This window comes from Bombus flavifrons, chromosome 3 (assembly GCF_040668555.2).
Source record: "Bombus flavifrons isolate JBK064 chromosome 3, iyBomFlav1_principal, whole genome shotgun sequence".
NCBI lineage: Eukaryota > Metazoa > Arthropoda > Insecta > Hymenoptera > Apidae > Bombus > Bombus flavifrons.
In genome coordinates, this window is record NC_138444.1 from 12,081,531 (window position 1) to 12,106,118 (window position 24,588).

The 24,588-nt window shown below is 34.9% G+C and overlaps 2 protein-coding genes across 15 annotated transcripts in view; one reads left to right on the forward strand and one right to left on the reverse strand.

Moving 5' to 3' along the window:
- The window catches only part of eag (potassium voltage-gated channel protein ether a go-go), a 145,295-nt gene that overhangs the window by 109,116 nt on the left and 11,591 nt on the right, over window positions 1–24,588 (forward strand). For 4 of the 13 annotated variants that reach the window (XM_069109933.1, XM_069109937.1, XM_069109936.1 and 1 more), the window contains 8 exons: window positions 6,049–6,317; window positions 8,225–8,524; window positions 9,429–9,697; window positions 12,260–12,525; window positions 13,199–13,484; window positions 13,743–14,106; window positions 19,890–20,005; window positions 21,014–21,147. In XM_069109933.1, the coding sequence (XP_068966034.1) occupies window positions 6,049–6,317; window positions 8,225–8,524; window positions 9,429–9,697; window positions 12,260–12,525; window positions 13,199–13,484; window positions 13,743–14,106; window positions 19,890–20,005; window positions 21,014–21,147 (2,004 nt within the window). Of the gene's footprint in view, window positions 1–6,048; window positions 6,318–7,798; window positions 8,126–8,224; window positions 8,525–9,428; window positions 9,698–12,259; window positions 12,526–13,198; window positions 13,485–13,742; window positions 14,107–19,889; window positions 20,006–21,013; window positions 21,148–24,588 lie in introns of those variants that run through there. The other 9 variants (XM_069109939.1, XM_069109938.1, XM_069109943.1 and 6 more) reach the window with 7 other exon arrangements.
- Window positions 14,677–17,762, reverse strand: LOC138178268 (MTOR-associated protein MEAK7). 2 transcript variants are annotated; one of them, XM_069109947.1, is made up of 3 exons: window positions 17,414–17,762; window positions 16,925–17,321; window positions 14,677–16,717 (listed from the first exon to the last, which is right to left on the reverse strand). In XM_069109947.1, exon 3 carries the CDS (start codon window positions 16,715–16,717, stop codon window positions 15,386–15,388), a length of 1,332 nt encoding a protein of 443 aa, XP_068966048.1. In that variant the 5' UTR covers window positions 16,925–17,321; window positions 17,414–17,762; the 3' UTR covers window positions 14,677–15,385. The 2 variants fall into 2 exon arrangements, with proteins under 2 accessions (XP_068966048.1, XP_068966049.1); XM_069109948.1 differs by having other exon boundaries at window positions 17,410–17,762.

Below are 24,588 nucleotides of genomic sequence, written 5' to 3' on the forward strand. Positions count from 1 at the left end.
GTTGAACAATTATGGCGTTCACTTCTCTATAATCGATCGGGCAAAGTTCGCCAGGCACGTAGGCAAGCAGAGAGTAAGTTGGCCGTGTGTTTCGTCTTAATCGAGGCTATTGCGAGGTCGTTGTGATTAACGTTGACTATCTAAAAGATGGCGAGCTCCAGTTCGTCACAATCGAAAACACTCGTAATTACCATTATTTAGCCGTAATATATAGGTGGCCCTTCGTAGACAAATGATATTTCCCTTTTGTTCAAAGAAATCATCCCGTGCGGGGTTTGTAATCGATTGGAAATTTATTCGAACATCCGCGAAGATGAAATTCAACTGGACAAAATATCTGAAAATAATTCTACGACTGAGAATAACTCACTATCGTTGCTTGGCGGCGTCAATCGTGGCACTGCGCTTGAAACACGTACGTTTCAGAGGAGAGGCTCTAAATTTTCAAAATGTACTTTCAAATGTATTTTCAAAATGTAAATTTCTCTAAATATGTAATTTGTCAATTTCTAACATAATGTAGCTGCCCTCTGACGCCAAACTCATGTAATTACATATATATATATATGTTGGCAACTAAGTGATTGCGGATTTTGTCATTAGGTGGTATTCACAAAATCTGCAATCACTTAGTTAGCAACCCAATATATATTTGAAATATATAAATAATAAATTAAAAATGTATATACTTATATAAAGAAATAAAATAAAAATAATATATATAATATTATGTAATACAAAGAAATATGCTATTATACCTATAATATTAGGTTATCCGGAAAGTGTCTTTCTTTCGCAAACTTTACAACAGTGCACCTTCATACAAACGTGAAACCACGTCTGTGAAATGTCATGGTGTTTATCTCAACAGAACAAAATGGATCGTACGTAATTCGACAAAATAATATAAAACAAAAAACGTTGTGCGTCTATTATTTCCTCATAACAGGAAAGAAACTTTTCGGGTAACCTAACATAATATTAGGTTATCCGGAAAGTGTCTTTCTTTCGCAAACTTGTTTTTTACAACAGTGCACCTTCATACAAACGTGAAACCAAGTCTGTGAAATGTCATGGTGTTTATCTCAACAAAACAAAATGGATCGTACGTAATTCGACAAAATAACATAAAACAAAAAACGTTGTGCGTCTATTATTTCCTCATAACAGGGAAGAAACTTTTCGGGTAACCTAACATAATATTAGGTTATCCAGAAAGTGTCTTTCTTTTGCAAACGTGTTTTTTCCAACAATTCACCTTCATAGAAACGCGAAACCAAGTCTGTGAAATGTCACGGTGTTTATCTCAACAGAACAAAATGGATCGTACGTAATTTGACAAAATAATATAAAACAAAAACGTTGTACGTCTATTATTTCTTCATAAAAGAAAAGAAATTTTTCGGACAACCTAATATATATATGGCGTGTCATGTGACGAAGACAGAGACAGGCAAAGCAGTTGGCTAAAATTCGATAAAGGCAGATGTGAAATTTTCTCAGCTGTGACATTAACGACGTCTAGCAGCGATCGTACGGAATGTTTAACGAATCGATGGTCACCGGAAGAATGAAATAAACGCCGGGTTTATTACGAAGCGTGGAAAGTGGAGATCGGTGTGCGATTAATTTCAATACGTGTTTCAATAACATCGAAATATCGTGGAAACGAAGATTCGATGGAAATTATCGGAGAATGTACGACGTTTAAAACGATTGGTTATCGAAGTTCGGTTCGGTAAATTAAGTAACTGCGAAAATGATAAATCGTCGATGGCGAGCAGATCGATGAATGGAATATGCAAACGCGTTTAAACAACACGCAGATGTCAAAGTGATAAGAATTTGATGGAAATCGTTGATTCGCGTGTCCCAAATTAAAAAAAAAGAAAAAAAGTACTCTTTGAAGGCGCGTGAAATTCTTTTATTTTTTCTTTTTTTTCTTCTTTTTCCCGAATGTCGATCAGCAAACCGAGTATATTTGGAAATATTAAAAAATCAGAAGCGAAGAAACTCGCGATGGAAAATTACAAATTTAAGGGGACGATAGGGATGACGGAGCACAAAAGAGGGAAAAAATTGATAAAAGTTCGCCAGACTGAAGGAAATTTATCATTGCACGTCCTTGCCGTGGTAAAGACACGCATCGGCGTAGGATTAAAATTCGCAAATATAAGAAATCGCATTTTTTCCTTTCGTTACGATTTCGTACAATTTATCTTCTTCTCTTCATAGTCATCTTTTAATCGACTTAAAAACAGTGCTTAAAAATACTAACAAATCCGCACGAATACACTCGGAAATATCCATCGACTCTTGTGCAGTGTTTCTCTTAAAATGTTCTTTTTTTAATCTTCTTTTTTTCATTTTATTTCTTTCTTCTGTTTTTTTCGTGAATAATCTTTTAACGTTTTTAACATCTGCCGATGACCATCGATTTTCATCATTGCCAGGAATTATTAATCATTGAACGAATATGTCTGTGACGTACAGACGTGCAGACGTAAATTTTCGTATTTTATGAGACTATTTATCGGTGGAGATCCTTACGGATCAATGAACCACGATATTTGATGTACAGAAGCGTCCATGCGTCTTGTAAAAAAATATATGAAACTTCGACTTGTATTGGAAATTGCTTTATTGAGAAGAATTGCTACATTGAGAGTCGTTCAAGTCGTTTCAAAGAAACTATTGGGTTGGTAACTAAGTGATTGCGAATTTTGTCACTAGATGGTATTGACAAAATTCGCAGTCGCTTAGTTGCCAAGTCAATATTACGTTGAGAAATTGAATCGAATTTTATTTTTATTAGACGCGGACGTTTATCTGAGTTAGTTTACCGAATCGTAAGAAATTGAAAGGAAGATCGAGTAATTGGCTCGTGAAAGAGAAAAGCTCGCGGACTGACCAAAGTTCCAATTGCGTTGAACAATCGTAAAGGAAATGGAATTTAAGGTTGGATTACAAACCCTGTGCGGCCTACTCGCACTAAAGCACCGCCGATTAGCCCCGAGCCAGCACTCAGTATCGCCAGGGACAGCCAAGTAGTGGTGGAACGAAAAATTCGAGCCATCAAAGACGAGGAAACAAATATTTTTGCTTTTATAGTTGCAAATTGCACGTGTTGTGTAGAATAAAAAGAAAAAAAAAAAAAAAGAAGAAAATACATTCCTCTGGTCTTGGATGACTCGTTAGCTGCTTATTCTCGAGAAACTCAACTACCAGGATGCGAATTACTCAAAGTTGGATGGTATACGATCGTTAAAGAAAATATCAACAAGGTATACATTTGCTCTACCAAAAGGAAAATTGACATAGGCTCGCCAATGTAAAGACAAACTGTTGTAGCATTTCCGGTTTCCAATATTCGTTTCTCCCTTTGTACCTGGCACTAAAAGAAGTGTAATTATTTGTTTAATGGTGAAACGTACACAAGGAATTGTAATTAAGACGAATATTAGGCACGAATTATTAGAAAATTTATATCAGAATTTCTGCAACTAATGTTCCTTCTTTTTTCTTTCACTTTCAGTTTAGTTTCTTCTTTGAACTGCATCGCCAATTTCTCTGATCAAACTACTCACACACCACCAAACGATCGAGCACTGCTTGAAACAATGACGAATTTTGAAACGGATGTTTTGGATGTTTTGGATATTTTGGATGTTCTGGATGTTTTGGATGTGCGTGGCGGATGATTCATTCACAGTGGTTCAACTCGCTTTTGCATGTACAATATTCGGGCTGCTGGATGTTTGAAATTCGCTGGATATGAAATTCGCGAAACGCGGCATTTATCGGAATTTTCAACGTTTGCGATTGACAAAATTTAAGATTTCCAAAATCTGGGATCTTCGTAACTGGAGATATCCAAAACGTGAATTTTCGGAAAACAAGAATTTGTACAGCGCTTGGAATTTTTGAAATTTCAGATTTTTGAAGTTTAAACTCGTTGAGATCCGTTTTCGAAATTTTGGATTTCTAAAATTTCGATATTTTCAACATGTGAAACTTCCAAGATTTGTGATTTCTAAAATTAAAACTTCTCAACATCTGGAATTTTCAACATTTGGTATTTCCAACATTTGAAATTGCCAAAACGAAAGATTTCTGAAATTTGGAATTCCAAAAATTGGAAATTTCCAAGAGTTTTCAGATTTAAAGATTGCCAACATCTGGAATTTTCAAAGTTTGAAACTTCCAGAGCTTGGGATTTTCGAAATTTGGATTTCCAAACATTGGAATTTCAAAAATTGGAAATTTCCAAGACTTGAAGTTTTCAGATTTAAAGATTGCCAATGTCTAGAATTCTCAAAATTTGAAACTTCCAGAATTTGGGATTTCCAAAATTTGGATTTTCAAATATTAGAATTTCAAAAATTGGAAATTTCCAAGACTTGAAGTTCCCAAAATTAAAAATTCCCAACATCTGGAATTCTCGAATTTTGTAATATTCAAGATGATGCTCTTGAGATCTCCAAAATTTAATATTTCCTACTAATTGAGTAGCTGCAAAAATTTGCAATTTCCAACACATTTGAAATTACCAGAATTTGAAATTTCGCTGACATTTTCAAACCTAGTCGAATGAATTCAACCCTAAATTTCGTATATTTCTGCAGCTGTAATTCTTTCCCTAATCACTGTGGCTAAATCATGCGCAGTGCACATACAATGTGCAAAAGTATAAATTCACCTTAATGACACACGAATGAACGCACTCCACACACACGACATTCGAATGGTGGCATGAGTTCACATTTATTACAATGGATTAGTTATACAGCACACTCTGATCATTTTATTGATGCTTTGTTCCAGCTATTTAGTACTTCAAACATTTAATTTCCAATTAGTTATAATTAAACTACGATAATCATTGTATTCGAAATATCTAAGTAGTATAGTAATGGCCATATATTCACCAATTCAAATGAATCGTATTCACTAATTGTAAATCGCATTGTATGTGTTTGTTAGTATTTAAATGATTGCTTCTTGAATGCTCGTAGCATGATGGATAATGAATAATAAACGTGTCTTGCAGGAAGGATTATTTGATTTGTGTACAATGTTCCTATTTTTCAAAGAAGCAGAAGGAAAGGAAATAGTTATATATTTTTTCTTCTTCCTTCTTTTCTCCTTTTTCTTTTTTTTTTTTTTTACTGTTATAAAGGACTTGAGTGAGTTTGGCTATAAAAATATAAAATTTTGTGTCACATTACATAGATTTCATTCTTGTTAAAGGAAGACAAGAGAAAAAGGAAGGGAAAGGAAGAAAGGAGTGAGAAAATGAAAAGCAGAGCGAAGAAATAGAAGGGGAGGAAGAGAAGAGAAAGAAGAGAAAAATGGGGAAGAAAAGAAAGAAGAAAAAAGAGGGAAAGAAAAGAAGGAAAGAGGGAAAGAAAAGAAGCCTCATTCGGATTAGTCAAATTACTTGAATTCAAGCAACTAGGAATAATTGGATTTGATGAGAACGATTTTCAAGTTAAGTATTATGAATATGAACCCGTTATTTAGGTTTCCATTGTTAGGATACTACAGGCTGTTTGAATTCAAGCAATCTGTCTAATCCCAACAAAGTTAAAGGAAAGGAACAGAGAAAGAAACGAAAAGAAAGAAGGTAAAAGTAAAAGAAGCGTAGCCAGAGAAGAAAAGAAGAAAAGAAGAAAGACAGGCAAAAGAAAGGAAGGGTGGGAGATACGCAATGAAAGAAAGAAAGAAAGAAAGAAAGAAAGAAAAAAAGAAAATGGATAAAAATGAAGACATTGCAAAACTCGTATTAAAAATAATATTTAATGTCTCTCTAATAAAAGGAAAAAATAAGAAAGAAATATTTAATATGTCCGATAGAAAAGAGCCTTCCTGCAAGGTAGCCAATTATATCTTAATATCCACTGTACAAAAGGCAAATACTTAGCTAATTAGGTTGACCACAATGTACCAATTAGTCAAGGATAGAAACAGATACATAGAATGTAATTATCGAATCGCAATTAGCCAACGAATGACGCTTTTCTCCATTCTGTTGTTGCGGACATATAGAAACACCACTATGGCTGCTTCTACAAATAGCGCCAATAAAAAACGAACGGGACCTGGTGGTCCTGTTCCTGTTGACCTTCCGGGACATCACTGCCCTGAAGCAGCCAATCGAGGCGGACGACAGCAAGGGTGGCCTCTCCAAGTTCGCCAAACTCGCCAGATCGGTCACCAGGTCGAGATCTGTTCTTGTATCACAATTCAGCTCCCATCTGCCCGCCCTCAAGGATACCGCGTTGCCAACCACCGCGAAGCAATCACACTTAGCTCATGTAAGATATCTTACTGATTCCTTAGTAGGAGTTTTACTAAATTAGTTGATCGATTATCTAATTTACAAGTTTCTCGTTTTCGATGGAAGGCAGACCTTCAGAGTCGTTAACAGATTGTAAATCTTTGTGGAAATCCACATTTTCACGAATAATACTCTATCTGCTTTATCATTCCTTAATTGATCCTTGTAATTTACCTAATTATTTTTTAAGTCACTGAACTGTGGATCTTTATGGAAATTCAGATTTTTATGAGCAATGTGCCTCTGCTTTTTCATTTCTTAATTATTCCTTATTCTTTTTAATTTACCTAGTCGTTTTTCAAGTCACTGAAGTGTGTGGATCTTTGTGGAAATTCACATTCTTATGAGTAATATTCCCTTTTTCTTTTTTAATCTGTTAATTAATCCTTGTAATTTACCTAATTATTGTTTAAGTCACTGAACTGTGGATCTTTATGGAAATTGAGATTTTTATGAGCAATATTCCTCTGCTTTTCCATTTGTTAATTATTCCTTATTCTTTTTAATTTACCTAGTCATTTTTCAAGTCACTGAACTGTGTGGATCTTTGTGAAAATTCACATTTTTATGAGCAATATTTCTCCCCTTTTTAATTCATTAATTGTTCCTTATTCTTCCTAATTTACCTAGTCGTTTGTCAAGTCACTGAACTGTGTGGATCTTTGTGGAAATTCACATTCTTATGAGTAATATTCCCTTTTTCTTTTTTAATCTGTTAATTAATCCTTGTAATTTACCTAATTATTTTCTAAGTCACTGAACTGTGGATCTTCATGGAAATTCACACTTTTATGAGTAATATTCCCTTTTCTTTTTTAATTTGTTAATTAATCCTTGTAACTTGCCTAGTCATTTTTAAAGTCATCCAACTGTGAATCTTTACAGAAATTCACATTTTTATGAGTAACGTTTCACTCCTTTTCAATCAATCAATTAATCCTTGTTACTTACCTAATCATTTTCAAAGTTACTGAGTCCTATTTCTTTATAGAAATTCATATTCTTATAAATACAAATTAACCTTTGAAGACTATCACAAGGGTTATCATTGACCCTGTACATTTTTACTTTTTTAAACTTCCCATAAATGCATAAGCACAGTCATAGTCTTTGTTCAGTACAATCAACAAAATATCTAAGTTACTGAATATACATTAAAATGATGAAACTCTATACAACAGTTTTAATTGTCAGAGAGTTTGGACTTTGAAATTTGAAATTTGTACAACTAATTGCAAGTCGATTAATCAATCCCAGAACAACTAATTAATTAACTCAATCGCATGCAATTCTTTCTGAACTTTTAACTTGGGTCATCCTGCATTCTATCCAAGTCTGCGGATATAAAAATAAATAAAGTAAATAACAATCATAATAACATTGCATCTAATCATTTTAGCTAAAAAGTCCTGCCACTTTATTCGGTAAGCTGTTTTGATTTTGATTTTGTCACTCCCACCAACTACCATTTGTATCCGAACGTGTCTGATGAAGATTTACTCGCGTTGGAGATTCGTTCCCGTTTCGAAGAGATTTGCATGGAAATGTTAACGGGTTCGCAGACCATTTGTACGTGTTCGAGATTGCTGGATTATTGTAATCGTCAATATTTAAATGCATGAGCTGTGCTGCGTTTATCGCCTGATTTCAAGCCCCTGAAACGTTTATCAAAATTTCAAAGCCTGTCTGTAAGCAACAGCAGGAGATAGAGCAAGAAGAGAAATAAAACTCGTTGTTAAATTCACAAGTAAAAGAAGGAGACAATTTTAACTCGAAAATCGAAAGGTAGTAAAATGAATCATTAAATTTTTCGTAAAAATGTTCTTTCATTTCTCTGAAACAATCACGTCGATGCATAACGCTAATATAATTTTCATTTTTCAGATGATGTCCTTAAGCGGCGACGTGATGCCGCAGTACAGACAAGAGGCACCAAAGACCCCGCCGCACATTTTGTTACATTACTGCGCGTTCAAGGCGATCTGGGACTGGATCATTTTATGTTTGACCTTTTACACGGCCATCATGGTACCCTACAACGTCGCGTTCAAAAACAAGACCAGCGAGGACGTGTCCCTGCTGGTCGTCGACAGCATCGTCGACGTCATATTCTTCATCGACATTGTCCTCAATTTTCACACCACGTTCGTTGGACCTGGTGGCGAGGTGGTGTCTGACCCCAAGGTACAAATATCCTCGCAAAACCAAACACCATGAAAAACCGGTTTGGTTTGGCTTGACAATTGATCATTAGCCCAAGGTACATATCTGCAGTTTAACCGCGACTTTTATAGAAAATAGGGTTTCTATAGAGAAAAGTAGAGGTCATGTAAGTACGGATATGCGTGCAGAACGAATAAATGTATTAAATACAATGTTATACTGCGACCGATAAACGTTACCTTTCAAATAGATAATTCGATAATTGTAGACAAAAGTGCGTTAACTGTTATACTCGTCAAAGGTTTGTTTGTCGATCTCGTTGTGTAAAAGGTTCCTGTGATTCTTAGCCAGATTCTATTTTTCATTGTTTTAGCGTAAAATCAGAGAAGTGAGAATCCTCCGGCCGCTTTCAGGTTCCATCGTTGCACACGAAAGCTCATACATTAGCAACATTATTCACTTTTATGTAAAAGTTCGCTTTGAAATTATCCCTCTTCTTGTTCTCTTTTTCCCTGACAGCTAGCTGTTGAAAAATCTATGGATGCTGAAATACATTGCAACGTTATCTTTAATTTCAAACTATGAAATTTTCCAATTCTGAGGAATTTTAAATTGTAGGATTTGCCAAGTTGGAAAAATGTCAAATTTCCATGTACCGCAATCTATTTTAACAATGTCGTCGTATCAGAGGATAGTTATCATCGAAGAATTCTCTAGATATTCTCAGGGATTCATCCGGACAAAGTTAAAACTGGGAATCTAGAGCATTGGTGAAAATTATGTCAAGTCATTTTTCTTTACCATTGTTTTCTGTCACGTGGCAAAAATATCTTTTACAACTGTTCTCGCCTCTGTGTACTTCACTTGCTCTCAGAACAACTCGTTATAAGACTTTGTCTAATGTAATTTTCCATTAAAACGACAGGTGATCAGAATGAACTACCTAAAGTCGTGGTTCATCATCGATCTTCTGAGCTGCCTGCCGTACGACGTGTTCAACGCGTTCGACCACGACGAGGACGGCATAGGGAGCCTGTTTTCAGCTCTCAAGGTGGTCAGATTGCTTCGTCTTGGTCGAGTGGTTCGGAAACTAGACCGGTATCTGGAGTATGGAGCCGCGATGCTCATTCTACTGCTCTGTTTCTACATGTTGGTTGCTCACTGGCTGGCCTGTGTCTGGTACGTCACTTTAAGGTGATTTTACCCTGCCCACACACAAAAAGGTAACACGGCTGCGGCAGGATTGACGGCTAAATCAAACCTTAGACGTCGTTATCCCCTCCCCCCGATTTTCTTAACCTAACATTTTCCATCAAGTGCTACCTAGACACAAATAGAGATATACATACATAGACATACACACATATACAGAACATGTACACGTGCACACAGGATATGCCGTGCCGCTTTTACAAAACAGCATAGCACTCTCGTTCCGCTGGGAATTGTGCAAAAGATACCATAATCTCGATCTACTTTTATTTTGTCTAAAAAAAATGGAACATTCCCGAAAGGAATCAGTTTGCCATGGCTTCTAGAATAGTAACAAGAGCTAACTGGGTCATCCTGAAGATTTGTGTTAAAAGAATATATTTTTTCTGACATTTAATATAGTTTTATTTATTTATTTATTTATTTTTTAGTAATCGTCGTTATGTTCTGTACAATGTATTCCAACGTGATATACAAGATACATCCGAGGAGCGTTTCAAGACTATAGTTACTTCAAAGGCACTTAAAGACTGTATGAAGATCATCCAAAGATATCAAGATGGTATTAGAATAGAAGATACTCATTGAAGATCGACAAGATAATTTGAATTTGATATTACAATCCTTATGCTAATGTTCAAAATGTATCAAAAATAGTACCATTAATATTAGTAAATGAAGATACCGAATTTCAAGGCAGAAGTATTTTTGTTCTAAAAGCTTATATTATTCAGAAGAATTATATTATTGGTATTGGTAAACGAAGATACTGAATTTCAGCACAGAAGTATTTTTGTTCTAAAAGCTTATATTATTCAGAAGTATTATAGTACTGGTATTGGTAAACGAAGATACTGAATTTTAAGATAGAAGTACTTTTATGCTAAAAGCTTGTATTATTCAAAAATAATGAAAAGGTTCAGGATGACCCGATATCAGCGATATGCAGCGAATACAGGGCAGAGATCGATCAGCCACACAATCGAAAAAGAAAAAGAACGCGAAGAAACGTCGCATTAAAACTGCTGCTGCCTAGTTCCTTCACCTCGCTTCTTAATTATTTTCGCTTCTTCCCCGCTCGAAGCGGCATAAACGAAGTAGCGCTTCAAACTAACGTTGCCTCCTCTTTGAAGATGACGAGGATAGAAGAGAAAGAGAGAGAGAAAGAGAGAGTACGAAAGAGCGAGTGAAAGAGAAAGAGAGTACAGAAGAGAAAAATATGGAGAAAAAAGGAGGCTTGTTCTCGAGTGCAAGAGAATAAAGTCGACGACGATGCTAACCTTCCGCTCGTTTCCTCGACAAAGAGCCTCCGTGTCCTTTAGACGTTCTCCATCGTCGAATCGACGATCACGGGAAACCACGAACGTAACAGGAGCTCTTTCGCTCGAAACGCTATTATCTTCTGTTGGCGAACCGTCCTCGTTTCCAAAAGAAGCTTCGAGTGTTTGACCGTGATCCTTCTTGCCAGATATTTTTTCGTTCCAAAGAATAGCCAAAAGAGAAAAAAGAAAGACAGGAAGCAGAGAAAGAAAAGTGGAAGAACAGTTACGAAATGGAAGCAAGGATAACGGTCAAGACTAAAGAGGAACGTGGAGAGAGAACGCTTTTCAACACGAATCTTAGCCAACCAAAAAGCATGCGTGCTTCTTTCACGCGTCCTCAGAGAACCCTATTCGCCTTTTATTTGTACAGGGTGGTTCCAATTTTTCTGAGAAAACTGCAACAGTATAATGGGATAAAAGATAAAAACGTTAATTGAAGAAAATAGTTACATATTACTAGTTAAAATACTTTATCTTACATTTTTCGTTTTTCAAGGTAGTATCGAGGTACTTGCAGATCCCCATGTGTTTTACTAGCGAGTAAAGTTATACTGTACAGGCTGTATTATAAAATGATGAGCAAATATTTTGAATATTTATTCTTATTAATTGTCATATAATTTTGATTTAATATATGTTAAAAATGATATTATTTATTATAGTATTTTGAACAAGTGACAACAATAAATCTTCAATTTTCTTCACTTTTAATTATGAAAAATGTCATATATGAAGTTGTGCTGTAAATTCTTTACTACTATTTTGAAAATGCGCTTATGCTATTGTAGGAGATTTAGAGATAGGACAATGCAGAGAATGGGTGTTAAAAATGTATGGAATACTTAAAGTATTGCTTATAGTATTATATCTACTAGAGGATACAAATTTCTATCCAAGTTTTATTCCCTTAATTGTTCCTTCACGAAAATATAAATTCGCAACTACATTTGTGCTCATATTTGCGAAGATAAGATTTCTTTCTTGATTCATCGAATACTAATTATGTATTAGGATAATATAAGATTGACAACTTCGTCGAAAGTACGGTTGAATTAATTTGCCTTCTGAGAGGCTCATTTGTAAATCCTGTCTCAGCAATTTATCCAGGAAAATTGAAAACACTCTGTATATTTCTATTATATTTTATAGCGTGTATTAGAGAATGTAAAATGGTAGAAAGATGAATATGACGAGAATAATAAGAAGGGTTGTTGGGTTAAAGGTACTCGATAGGAAGGTCGGACGCGGACAACGGAGTCCAGTATTCCTGGCTGTGGAAGCTGGCGAACGTCACCCAGTCACCGTACAGCTATCTGTGGACCAATACCAGCACCGCACCGGAACTAATCGCAGGACCGTCCAGGAGAACCATGTATGTCACTGCATTGTACTTCACGATGACCTGCATGACCTCCGTGGGCTTTGGCAACGTCGCCGCCGAGACCGACAACGAGAAGATTTTTACCATCTGCATGATGATCATTGCCGGTATGATTTCTCAATTTTTTCTTTTTATTCCTTAATTGAAGTTTGCGATACTACCTTTACTAAAGTCAGATTATCTTTTTAAGGTATCCAATTGGTAATGAAATTTTTGTATCCTCAAGAGCGAATGTTGGGATTGTAAAGAACCTAACCTCAATTTAAATGGAGATTTCTTTTACTTACTAAATATTATATAAGGAATGTTAGATATTTTGGATAGTTCACATATTTTTGCCTTTTTATCTCTATGACTTCTTAATTTTAAAATGCCTTCGCGTTTCTCATAAATATATCAGTATTCATAATCTGATTACCACTTTCAGACTTTTAGAGGAAGGAGATTGTGCAAAATTTAATTCCACAAATTTTCACGAGTTTGCACAGAGTGTATCGGATATAATTTGCAATACCTACGTCGTGCGGTTCTCTCACAAACAGTTTTAGACGTAATATCCGTTTTAACATACTTATCTCTCGGGTCACGACAAACACGAATTTGCAACTACTCTCTACTGGACTAGTTTGTGAACTTTCGAGCACCTTACAATTTTATTTGAAACTCAAAGAGTTTAAATCGGTGTCTTCCTGACTGACAATCAGGCGTTATCGTTTTAGCTAATTTATCGTTATCAAATTCTATTTGAATTGATCTATAAACCTGTAAAATTGTTTGCAGCCCTGTTGTATGCCACGATCTTCGGTCACGTGACTACGATCATCCAACAGATGACATCGGCCACGGCCAAATATCACGACATGCTGAACAACGTGAGGGAGTTCATGAAGCTGCACGAGGTGCCGAAGGCGCTTAGCGAACGCGTGATGGATTACGTGGTGAGCACCTGGGCGATGACCAAGGGCCTAGACACCGACAAGGTACTTAACTATTGCCCCAAGGATATGAAGGCGGATATCTGCGTTCATCTGAACAGGAAGGTCTTCAACGAACACCCTGCATTTAGGCAAGCTTCGTCACTTTTCTTAGATTTTAGTGTATTCTTGTATAGAGATGTTCTTATGTGGCGCGTATAATCTAACAAAATTTGTCCTGCAGTTTACAATTAATTATATACCTAAGCCATTCGTTTTTGAGAAATTGTACAGTACTCATGTATCTTTTATCGATATGTCTTGATTTTTGTAATCCTTATATCATGACTTGTAATTATAATGACTTATAATTAATATGTACAATCATATTTATACACTTTTGTCTTCAGATTGGCCTCCGATGGCTGCCTCCGTGCTCTGGCGATGCATTTCACGATGTCCCACAGCGCGCCAGGCGATCTATTGTATCACACAGGCGAGTCTATCGATTCGTTGTGCTTCATCGTGACCGGAAGTCTCGAGGTGATACAGGATGACGAGGTCGTGGCGATCCTCGGCAAGGGTGACGTGTTCGGCGACAGCTTCTGGACAAACCCGTCCGTAGGACAAAGCGCTGCCAATGTTCGAGCTCTTACTTACTGTGATCTCCACACGATCAAGAGGGATCGGTTGCTGGAGGTGTTGGATTTTTATCAGGCTTTCGCCAATTCTTTTGCCAGGAACCTCGTTCTAACCTACAACCTTAGCCATCGGGTGAGTGTTTCTTAAATTTTGCTTTTATTTTTATTTTTGTTTTGTTTTATTGATTATTTCAGATGTACTTAATTTACAGATTAAGTGCTGCTGTTTGTTTATTTTAGATGTTAAATTCGTTTGAAATTTTAAATATCTTTCCATATTGTTTTAAATAACTTCTTTACAGAATTTGTAATTTTCCTGAGTTTATAAATTGCCAATTTGAAGCATTGATGATATCGTAAGTTGCCAATTTGGAATTTTGGTCCTCTTTCTCTCAAAAATTTCTTATTTTAACTTTTGATGGCTTAGAATTTAACTTTGATTATTTTAAGGATCGTTAATTTTTTATTTTGGGGATTTCAAAGCCAATAAGTGGAATTAGTGATTCCAAAAATCACGAATTGGAAATTTCAGTCACTAATTTGAAGTTCCGAGTATCTTCAAAATAGTTAATTTGAAATTCTATCTTCGAAGATTGCTATTTTGAAATTTGCCAAATTGAAATATTAGATGATTAAAAAAAATTCAAATTGATTTGCAATAAAGAAAGGCAAAAAGTGAAGGGTAAAGAAAAGATTTGAAATCTCGAGGTTTCAATTCTTTATTGAACTCTTAGCATTATACTGAACAGCAGTGCAATGTTTGCTCTTTGGCTTTGTTCTCTCAACAGAACAGAGGGAACATTGACCGCCAGCCGACTCATATACGAATAACACACACAGTCTTATGTAACAATAGTAATGAACATGTGTTGTACAAGTTTCTCCTCGTCGATAGACTTTATTCAGCATATCAAGAAGTCCGATTAAAAATGATTGATGACTCACCAGGCACTAGATAATAGGCATTCGAAAAACACAGCAACTCGTACGGTATAATATTTTTTTTCATTTCTTTTTTCTCTGTATATATATATATATATATATATATATTTGTTTTAATATTGCTCCATCGATGGTAGAGTCAATTTGAAATGACATTAGTACGAGAGATCAGGCCGTTACAGGGACATGAAATTTTTTTTCAAAAAGATCAGCTAGCAAACAACCAGAAGAAAATGCTTGAAGAACGCGATTGTTGATCATCTTTTTTAGTAACTATTAATATTATTCTGTTGAAACAATTCCACAAAAACTAGAGAATCATCTTTTTCTTCTATTTTTTCATTTACAGGTATTGCATTATACAATGACCTCCTTTTGTTTCTACAAAGCTGATACAGTTTTGAATAGCCTGATATGTTTTCCTTTTTTCCTCTTTTCCATACTATCTCAACAAATGTCTAATATCACAATTACTCCTTCTTTTCTCTCAATCCGTCACTGTGCATCTTGCGACCAGACATCTCTAATATGACTCTTGAGGTAGAATCTTGATCCAAAACTGACCTTGCTTCTTGTTCTTCTTCTTCGACTTCTGGAATAGGACCAACACCCCAAACCTCACAGTGTTTAATCCTAAAATTCTCCTTGCCACTGAGTTGCACATAATTCTGAAAGGTTGTGCAGGACAAGCTTGATTTTCCAGTTCCATATTCACAGTCCAGCCATAAGCCTGGATAATTCAACTGTCCTCCCATGAGCAGCCCATTAGGCATAGTTTGTTGATGAAGATTTAAGTACTGGAAATGGTTGTTGTAACCAGTGCAAGGAAATGTAAGTATATCTGGTTCAAGTTTGAATAAGAAGGAAGATTGGTTTCCAATGAAATTTGGTCCAATTCTCCAACTATCAGAGGCAAAACCTCCAAACACATGGTCATCAGTGTCCTGAAGAATTAAAATAGTCGATCCTTGCATGGTGATTCTTCCAAGCATAGTGGAAAATGATTCTCCATGCACTTGACTGGAAAATAAAAATCTCCATTCGTTGCGAAGCTCATGAGGCAAACTGAGATTTAAGAACAGAACATCGCCCAATCCCAGAATGCTTGGAAAATGTGGTATATTCTCCAAACCCTTGCAACCTGGCAAGAGGTTCAAATCATTTATTCTACTGCTTGCATTCTTGTCTCCCTTTTTCTGAGAAACCAAGAAAAGGCACTGAAAAACGTGCGATTGTATGATATTGAAAGTAGTTGTTGTAGAGAACCAGTTCTCTACTTGTTCGGTGGTCAGTGTCTCACCATGTTTGACTAGATCTACGCACAAACTTCTGGATCTCATCCCTATTCTCCTAGTGTTTACTGTGCAGCCAATGCTGCTCCATGTTAAGTAGTGTGCATTCCCAGAGTTTTTTTGTAGTCTCAAGTAGGAATTAATGGTGGCTTGAAGATATTGAAGGAACGTTGTAGTGGGTATTTCATGTTTCTGCTCCTCTTCCGAGAAGCCATTGAAAATCAGGCTAGTCCTCTCCTCCGGACTGCCACGTATGGCAAATACATACAATCTCCCAAAATTCTCTCCGTTTATGGCTGACACTCTCTTTCCTGGTTCATGACAGAGGAACCTTACTACAAATTGCAGTAGTACATCATCCAAATGACTGGACCAGTGCTTGAATATATCTTCGCGTTTTATAGAGCCTGAACTCCGGGACATGGACTTGAACAGATTCTCCACCAAGGTCAGCTCCTCCGCGGAGAGGATATTCGCGGATGAAGCAGAACGGCTCGAACCATGACCCATCTGAAACAAATCGATTACTTTCAGAAAAATCGTTCCATACAACTGTCAAAAAATAAAGAAAACATTCTTGTATAAACATATGACTATCAAACAATCGATCTACTTTGCATATTTTCCAATTCATTGCTATTTACGATAATATACGTCGCTAGATTTAGAAATCACTGGTAATCGTAAGAAATTGGAAAAAAATAAGGATTTACAAACCTTTCGAACGCGAGGAGTACTTTCCACATCAATCCATATACCTCAGTTTTCCCAGTGAAAACTTCGATTCGACACGAATCACGTTAATAGAAGTACGCAAGTACGCGTACTTTCTTTCAGAATGGATCACCAAGCATCTGAAACAAAGTTCCGAAACGGAACTCGTGCGGTTCGGGAGCTTCCCCGAGCCGACACAATAAATAAGATATTTTGAGGTTAGTCGCAAGTGCAAGTAACCTGCTACTAGTGCGCTCACGGTGCGCCTATCGACTGCTCTACTCGCGCATGTGCAGAGTAAAGTTAAACGAAACCTCCCACCCTTAACCTGCAACTTTCTATCCGGAAAAAAGGAAATAGCAGGGGAGCGTCGCTTTCCCGGCATTAGAAACTGGATTACCTGAAAAAATTCAATTACCCGAGTTATCTACGTTTTATTCCAGTAAAGGAATATTAAAACATAGAGAGTTATTACATACTGAAATTACCTACGTTGATTTCGTTTCTTAATAAGCTTAACGAACGAAGATCATCTCGCATCTCCGGAAACGTTAGTTGTGTTCAAAGAATCTGAGAATCGAAGCATCCTTGTAGGAAACACTGTAAGTGCTAAAAATCAAATTTCTTTAGGACAAAGAGAAAAAGTTAGCTGACTTTAGTATTTCGAAATTTCATTTATTTATAGATAGAGATATACATTTACAGAAGCCAAACTAATCAACTCCACTTTTTATTAATTTCTTCAATCTGTTATATGAGTATACGAATAATATCTGATTCCCATGCTTCGGTCAGTTTACTTATCGCAAGAAATTCACGCGAATAATGATAAATCTCAAGGTAAATTTTAAAAATGGCGTTTTTAATATCGTCACTATCCTGTACTTTTCAATTGATAGAGTTGATTAATGTGACTTCTGAACTGCTCAATCATAAGAAATGTATTAAAAGATCTTTTTATTTTTTTACATTTATTCACCATCATTCATGAAAAAGAAAATTATATTTGTAGAGAACTCTGTATTTACCACCTTTTAGTTGTAAAGAAAACTAAATATGCCATTCATTTTTAAATTTACAAATCCTATAAGTATAGTAAATTAAAAATATATTTATTTAATACGTTCTTTTCATTTTTGAGTAGAATGCATTACAAAAGCGTATTTTAAAATATTCCAAGTGATATTTGATGTACATATATTTTAACATCGTTTGAAGTAGCACTTAAGTGTTCTTTACTCGTTCGTGCTACCTATTAGCATTACTGTTAACTGTAATACTTGAAAAGTAAGGTTATTTAAGTGAAATGAATTCGTAAAATTCGTTTATAAACAATTTTTAAACGATTTATATTTAAAAACAGATTAATTATCATAATTCAGTAGTGTGTGTGTATTATTTTATTCCTACAAGTTATTTTGCTATTTATTTTATTGATACTTATGTAATATATCGCTACTGACTCAAATAACCCTACCATAACGTTATTCGAAGCATTTTCTCGTTTTTCATAGTTTTCTTGCTGGACCTAAAGTAAGTATATACATGACATTCTTTCGTTATTATATTGAAGATTAATGGTGTTTCTTAATATACAAGTTTGATTACTCTGTGCAGAGATTTACTTACTATACTGCAGTATGTATTCCCATTGGCAAGTAAAACATTTTTTATTAGAAAAGAGGCAAAAATTTTTTAATTTTGACACTTGTGTTTTGTATAAGGATGCTTCGATTATTTCGATAGTTTTATATATATGATGTGGAAGCGTAAGGACGATTATTAACACTCGAATAATGGTCACCTACATAGCAAGGGGTGTAAAAAAGCCGATAAAGGGTCCAACGCGTTCTAGACCATTAATAATAGCAAAGGAGCGACTCGAGAGCATAAATAATTGTTCCGGGCCCCATAAATAATCGCTCGTCGTTCCAACTGCGCCGTGTCGTTCATCCTGATTAATTACGCCGAGCATACTGCGTTCCATAACGAATTCCATACTCTGCAAATGTTGCAGAAAATGCAAGAAAATACAAGATGTAAGAAAATATTAGAAAGTATAAGATGATTCGCAAGCTAATTGATATACACTGGATCATGAATGTATTTGAACACATACCATGAAAAACATTTATGTCCATATTGTATATACTATACATATATCTTGAGATTTCATTATTATTATTATTATTATTATGAGATACAAATATCATATTGATAAAATTTCAAACCAATCTGAAATTGTATACATTTGATTACATAAAACAGATTATATATGGATATATCAAGATATATATCATATGTTATGTATATATCGTATGTGTTATGTAAAACATTTTGAAATTTCATTAACGCAGTAATGAGATAGCATTGTCGTGATTATATTGATACAATTTCAAGACAATTTGAACTTGTATATCTTGTATGTATTAGATAAAACGGATTATATACTACACGCGTTATGTAAAACATTTTGAGGTTATATAATCATCGTAATGAGACGAGACTGTTACGATTATATCTGTCAAATCTGCAATCAATATGAAAATGTATGTAAAAGTTAATTAATAAAAAAAGATATTTGTTGCGAACATACATTAGTAAAGAGAAACTTGTATATAATATGAATAATATATTAACAATAGTCTTAAATATACAATTAGTACTAAAGACCGTTTCATTGTTATATCGTAGTTTATTAACATAGCGAATAATCGATTGTTTAAATACTTTTGTGACTCCTGCAGAATATGTATTTCTATCAAATATTTTTTTAATTTTCTGCATATATTTTCAGATTTGTTTCAAACTTTACCAATACAGTCGTAATAGTCGAGTCTGGAATTTTCAAATGTTTCATGTAACACATATAATATGTTCCATGGATATTGAAATACTTTCGTGAGCTAGTGTACTTGTTATTATGCTTATTTAAGCGCATAAAATGGAATCGAATCGTTTTGTGCAGCTGATCTTCCGGAAGGTAGCGGATGTCCGTCGAGAAAAGGAGCTGGCTGAAAGGAGGAAAAACGAGCCGCAGTTAGATCAAGCTCAGGATCACCTGGTGCGCAAAATTTTCTCGAGGTAGGGACAGATTTGTTGCCTGTCAAGCTCGAATGGATAACATCCGATCCATTCTATTTAAATAACTAACGCCTCTCTTAGTGTTCTCTCTCTCATTCTCCAATGAAAAAATCAAATTTTATATTAGTAAAAAAATACCTTTGTTTTCTTTACTTAAAAAAAATCTTTTTTAATTTACAGGTTTCGTTGTGATTTTTTTGTTGTCGAATGAAGAAGCATTGCGAGAGGTTACGATGTTACAATTAGAATTAATTTTGGTGGATACGAATTCGTTCGTAAATAAATCAAGGCATCAATCATATGGACTTACGAACTTACGTCTGACTATGGAGTTCTGTTATTACTTAAAGCATATCTTAACGAACGTTCAAACAGACCTTCTTTAAACTGGATAGCTATTAAGGTAGCTTATTTAAAAAACGAATACGTATTCACGAGATAATTAACGTTAGCCTCGATTCTCTGTGATCACGTGAAAGGCCGTGCAGAGTGGACAGCTGGTCTGTATTCGCAAATCCAACAGGCTGACGAATATATGTATCTTTTTTTTAAAGCGCAATCTCGCTAGGAATATCGAATGAGAGAACAAGGAGCGAGAATGGGATCGTGTGAACGATATTTTCCCTCTTATACGTGTGTATTTCAAGCCTTATAAGATTCATTGCTCAAAAATTAAACACAGAAAAGAATATAAAGAACAAGAAAGTCCTAAAATCTATGAAATACACGCGCATAAAGATACGAGAAGAAACATTCGGGCGCCAATTACAGACTATTGAATCAATAATACTCTTAACTAACATTACAAAAAGCGAAAGCACGAGCGTGAAAGAGCGTGTGCGAGAGGGAGAGAGAGAAAGAGATTATGTTAGCACACATGATTGATGATTATATCAATGCAAAGAATATGAGAAAAAAAGTAAAGAATTAGAAAATTTTCGTATCGTATGCTGTGGTAAATTATTGTTGATTGTTGATCGTTGCTTGGCTGGCCTGTTGTCCGTAAAGGTTCAAGACCGACGGGGATGCCCAGATCGGCGTGAGCAGGGCCGCAAATGGACGGTCCCAGCAGGATTCCGACGAGGAGCTCACCGTGAACGTCCTGCCGCCCTGGCCCAGTTTTAGGCAATTTCATTTCTTACGTATTTATTTATCTTTCTTCATTCTTTTTATTGCCATCTTTGCTACTTCTTACGTACACTCTTATATTATTGATTATTATTACTCTATATTTATATTGATTCGATTAATTATTCTTCTCATTATGATTATATTTAACCATCGTTATTATAATTGTATATCGTTATATATATACACACATATATATATATATATATATAATTATTATTATTGTTCGCAACTGTGATTTTTCTCTACATACATATTATATATACATGTATATATGTATATATACATATGTACATACATTTATCCCTAGATATATTTATATTTTTAGAAATGAAGATCACACACACAAGGGAAAAACATGATAACTATAGTTTTTAGTAGTATCTGGATTTTAAAGTCACTTTATGTGACTTAAGCAGAAAAATTTCTGATATGACTAGAAATAGAAATAACTTGGTAAGTTAAAGGTGCACGTCTTTTAAAACTGGCTAATTAATCTAAAAGTTAAATTTAAAAAAATAAGTCTAAAATTAAAATGATATTTTAGAAATTATAAAAGGCATAAAAATAGCACATATCATAGATTTTTAACATAGATTTTTAAAGCTGTTTCCCTGTGAAAGTGTATAATATACAGTTAATCAAAATAATTAATATATGTACGTAAAAATATTCAATTATCGTGTTCTTCCCCTGTAGTCGTCAACTATACGACTATAACTATCGTTACTATATATATGTATATATACATATTTATACGGGTCGATCTTGTACATGTATACCTGCCTAAATTATTTATATATCACGGATGAGCAATTGTTGAGAGAGCGTGAACGTTTTTTACGTGGAGATTCGAGAAACAGAAAACTTTTTTTTAGATCGACACGATCCACCTCGGGACGAGCGGCTTACCGGCAACGATGGACCGTGCAGAATTTTTCTATATTCCGATCGCGTGTATTTGCACGTAACCGTGAAACCAAAAAACACGTCGAACCAAAAAAAAAAAAAAAAAAAAAAATTTCGTATCTAAAAGAAAATTGAATCGAACGAATGCGATCCGCGAAACCGATCTTTTTTTATTTGCTCTTCTTCTTCTTCTTCTTCTTCTTCTTCTTCTTCTTCTTTTTCTTCTTCCTTCTTCTTATTCTTCTTCCTCTTCTGGTCGTGTCGTACCTATTTTATGCAATTCGCGCGAACGTCTCCTCCGGGGGCGACCGATACGCATTTTTCTCGAGAAAAAGGTTTCGAAGGGTATCACGGATGTGCAATCGCTGTACACACGCTTGAAAGAGAAACTGATATGTATTCTCACTCAGCACGTCTACGAAGTAACCTGGGTAAATCGAATTGCCATGTCTTTTAACCGGAACCCTTTTACGCCATCTTTTTACCATATACCTTTTTCCATTTATTATTTTTCAAACATTCTTCTGTTTATATATATTTCTTTTGTTTATATTGTGCAGGATGTCAATAAGACCCGGGCGATTTTACATGTTGTGAGCCTAGATATTGAGACAGTGAAGAGGGTTCCTGTGCAAAAATATCATTTGAGGATTATTTTTCAAGTTAGAAACAATTTGGTTTTACGTTGGTAATACATGGATTACTGCGTAGATCACATATTTGTCGCTCTGAGACAGGGCAAACTACGTGAGGAAAATGTGGTGAGGTTAGATAAGATGGATACAAAAATTTGCTTTCTGAAAATAGATAATACGTGGGCGATGTTTTGTAAGAAATAAATATAATTTAGTTGTTATGTTAATTTAACTTCATTAATATTAGACTGTATAACTTATACCATTGGTATTTTTTAGATGTTCGAGAAGGTGACGTATATTTAATAAATATACATATATTTCATTCGAGAATTAAATGAAGAGATAGTTTTAATGTGGAAATTGACTAACAATATATCCAACTTTAAAATTACTCTTCCATAAAGCACAGGAAATATGACTCGTCAATTTCAAGATGTTTTTAATCCCGAAACTAAAAGGGAGGACAATTTTGAGAAGTTAAAAGGATAGACTGAGAAGGATAAATCTACGCAGCTAACGGTGTATTTCTAGCAGAGAATTAAATTATTTATAACTTCAAACATAAGGTTCAAGCAACATTCTTGTGCCTGAACTTTCTTCGTTGATTTGTTATTCAAAAATTACACCATGTAAACATTTCTCGACATTCTTATCACTCTATATGTATCATTTTTTTCTTTTTCTTTCTTTTGTCCTAATATTGTCGTACCGTTCTTTTTGTCTTCGTTGTCGTCCTTTAATAATTTTGGTATAATGATATTTAAATGATGAAATCGATTTACCCAGGAGTCGCATCGTTTATAGATGCGTACACATCACCCGATGCCATTATATTCAATATTTGTCATTTTTAACGATCACTGCAGTTCTGACGAATGCTAGAGTGCTGTAAGATATACGGCTTTAGAGGGTTATGCGCATTTTTCTCCCACCATAAATATATATACGTATATTATATATTCTTAGTGGAACCAGGATTTGTATAGAGCAAACTCGAGGGCTCTCTGTTTCGTTCAATTTCGAATCTCTTCTATTATTTAAGAGCAATTTTACTGTTTTATTGCTTGTTCTTGATGAAACGGCACAGTCGCTAACGTTAACAGAGCGATATGACCTATTGAGAGCAAAAATGGACCAAGTCACATTTTTTCTGAACGTGAATTTATTACATTGGAATTTATTACATTAATACTAGAATCACTAAATCAGTCAAAATGACTAGTATTTTTTTGCTTTTTACGATTACCAAAAGCATGCAACTGTTTTTCATAGTATTAACTTTCAGTAGTATTTACTTTTATTGTAACAAATATGATCTATTTTCATCACACTACCTTAGTTCCAATTAATTGCGTATACCATATCAAAGATCGGTAGTTATATGTGTTAATTTATTGCACTGAGCTGTTTTAACTCTTAAAAACTGTTATTGGGTGAAATTTCTTTCAAGGTTACTTCGCCTAATATTGAATAGTAATAAAACATTTAACTCTGAATTCATTGATTTCTAAAATGGAAACAGAATAAAGTGGTGCAAAATGTCATGATACTACAGACGTGACTCTTTTTTTATAGTAGCTTTAAAGGATGAATCGTGGAAAAGTGTAAGAAATAATTCATTGTTTCCAAATCAAACCAGATAATACAATGAAATCAGTTGTTGCATTGAATTATTTGCATATATATTTTAGATAGAGAATTATCCAATTTGTGAAGTGTTAGGACTAGTCCACTTTTTCTCTCAGTACCTCGCATTTTTTTTTTCTTTTTTATAAAAACTAAGAAGTCTACGAATCCGTTTGAAAGAAATACCAGAGTCCTCCATCGCGCCTCGAGCATCCGATCCTTTTACGATTTTATGCAACGCCGAATGCATGTGACGTACACACTCTAGGATTCAAGTTTCTC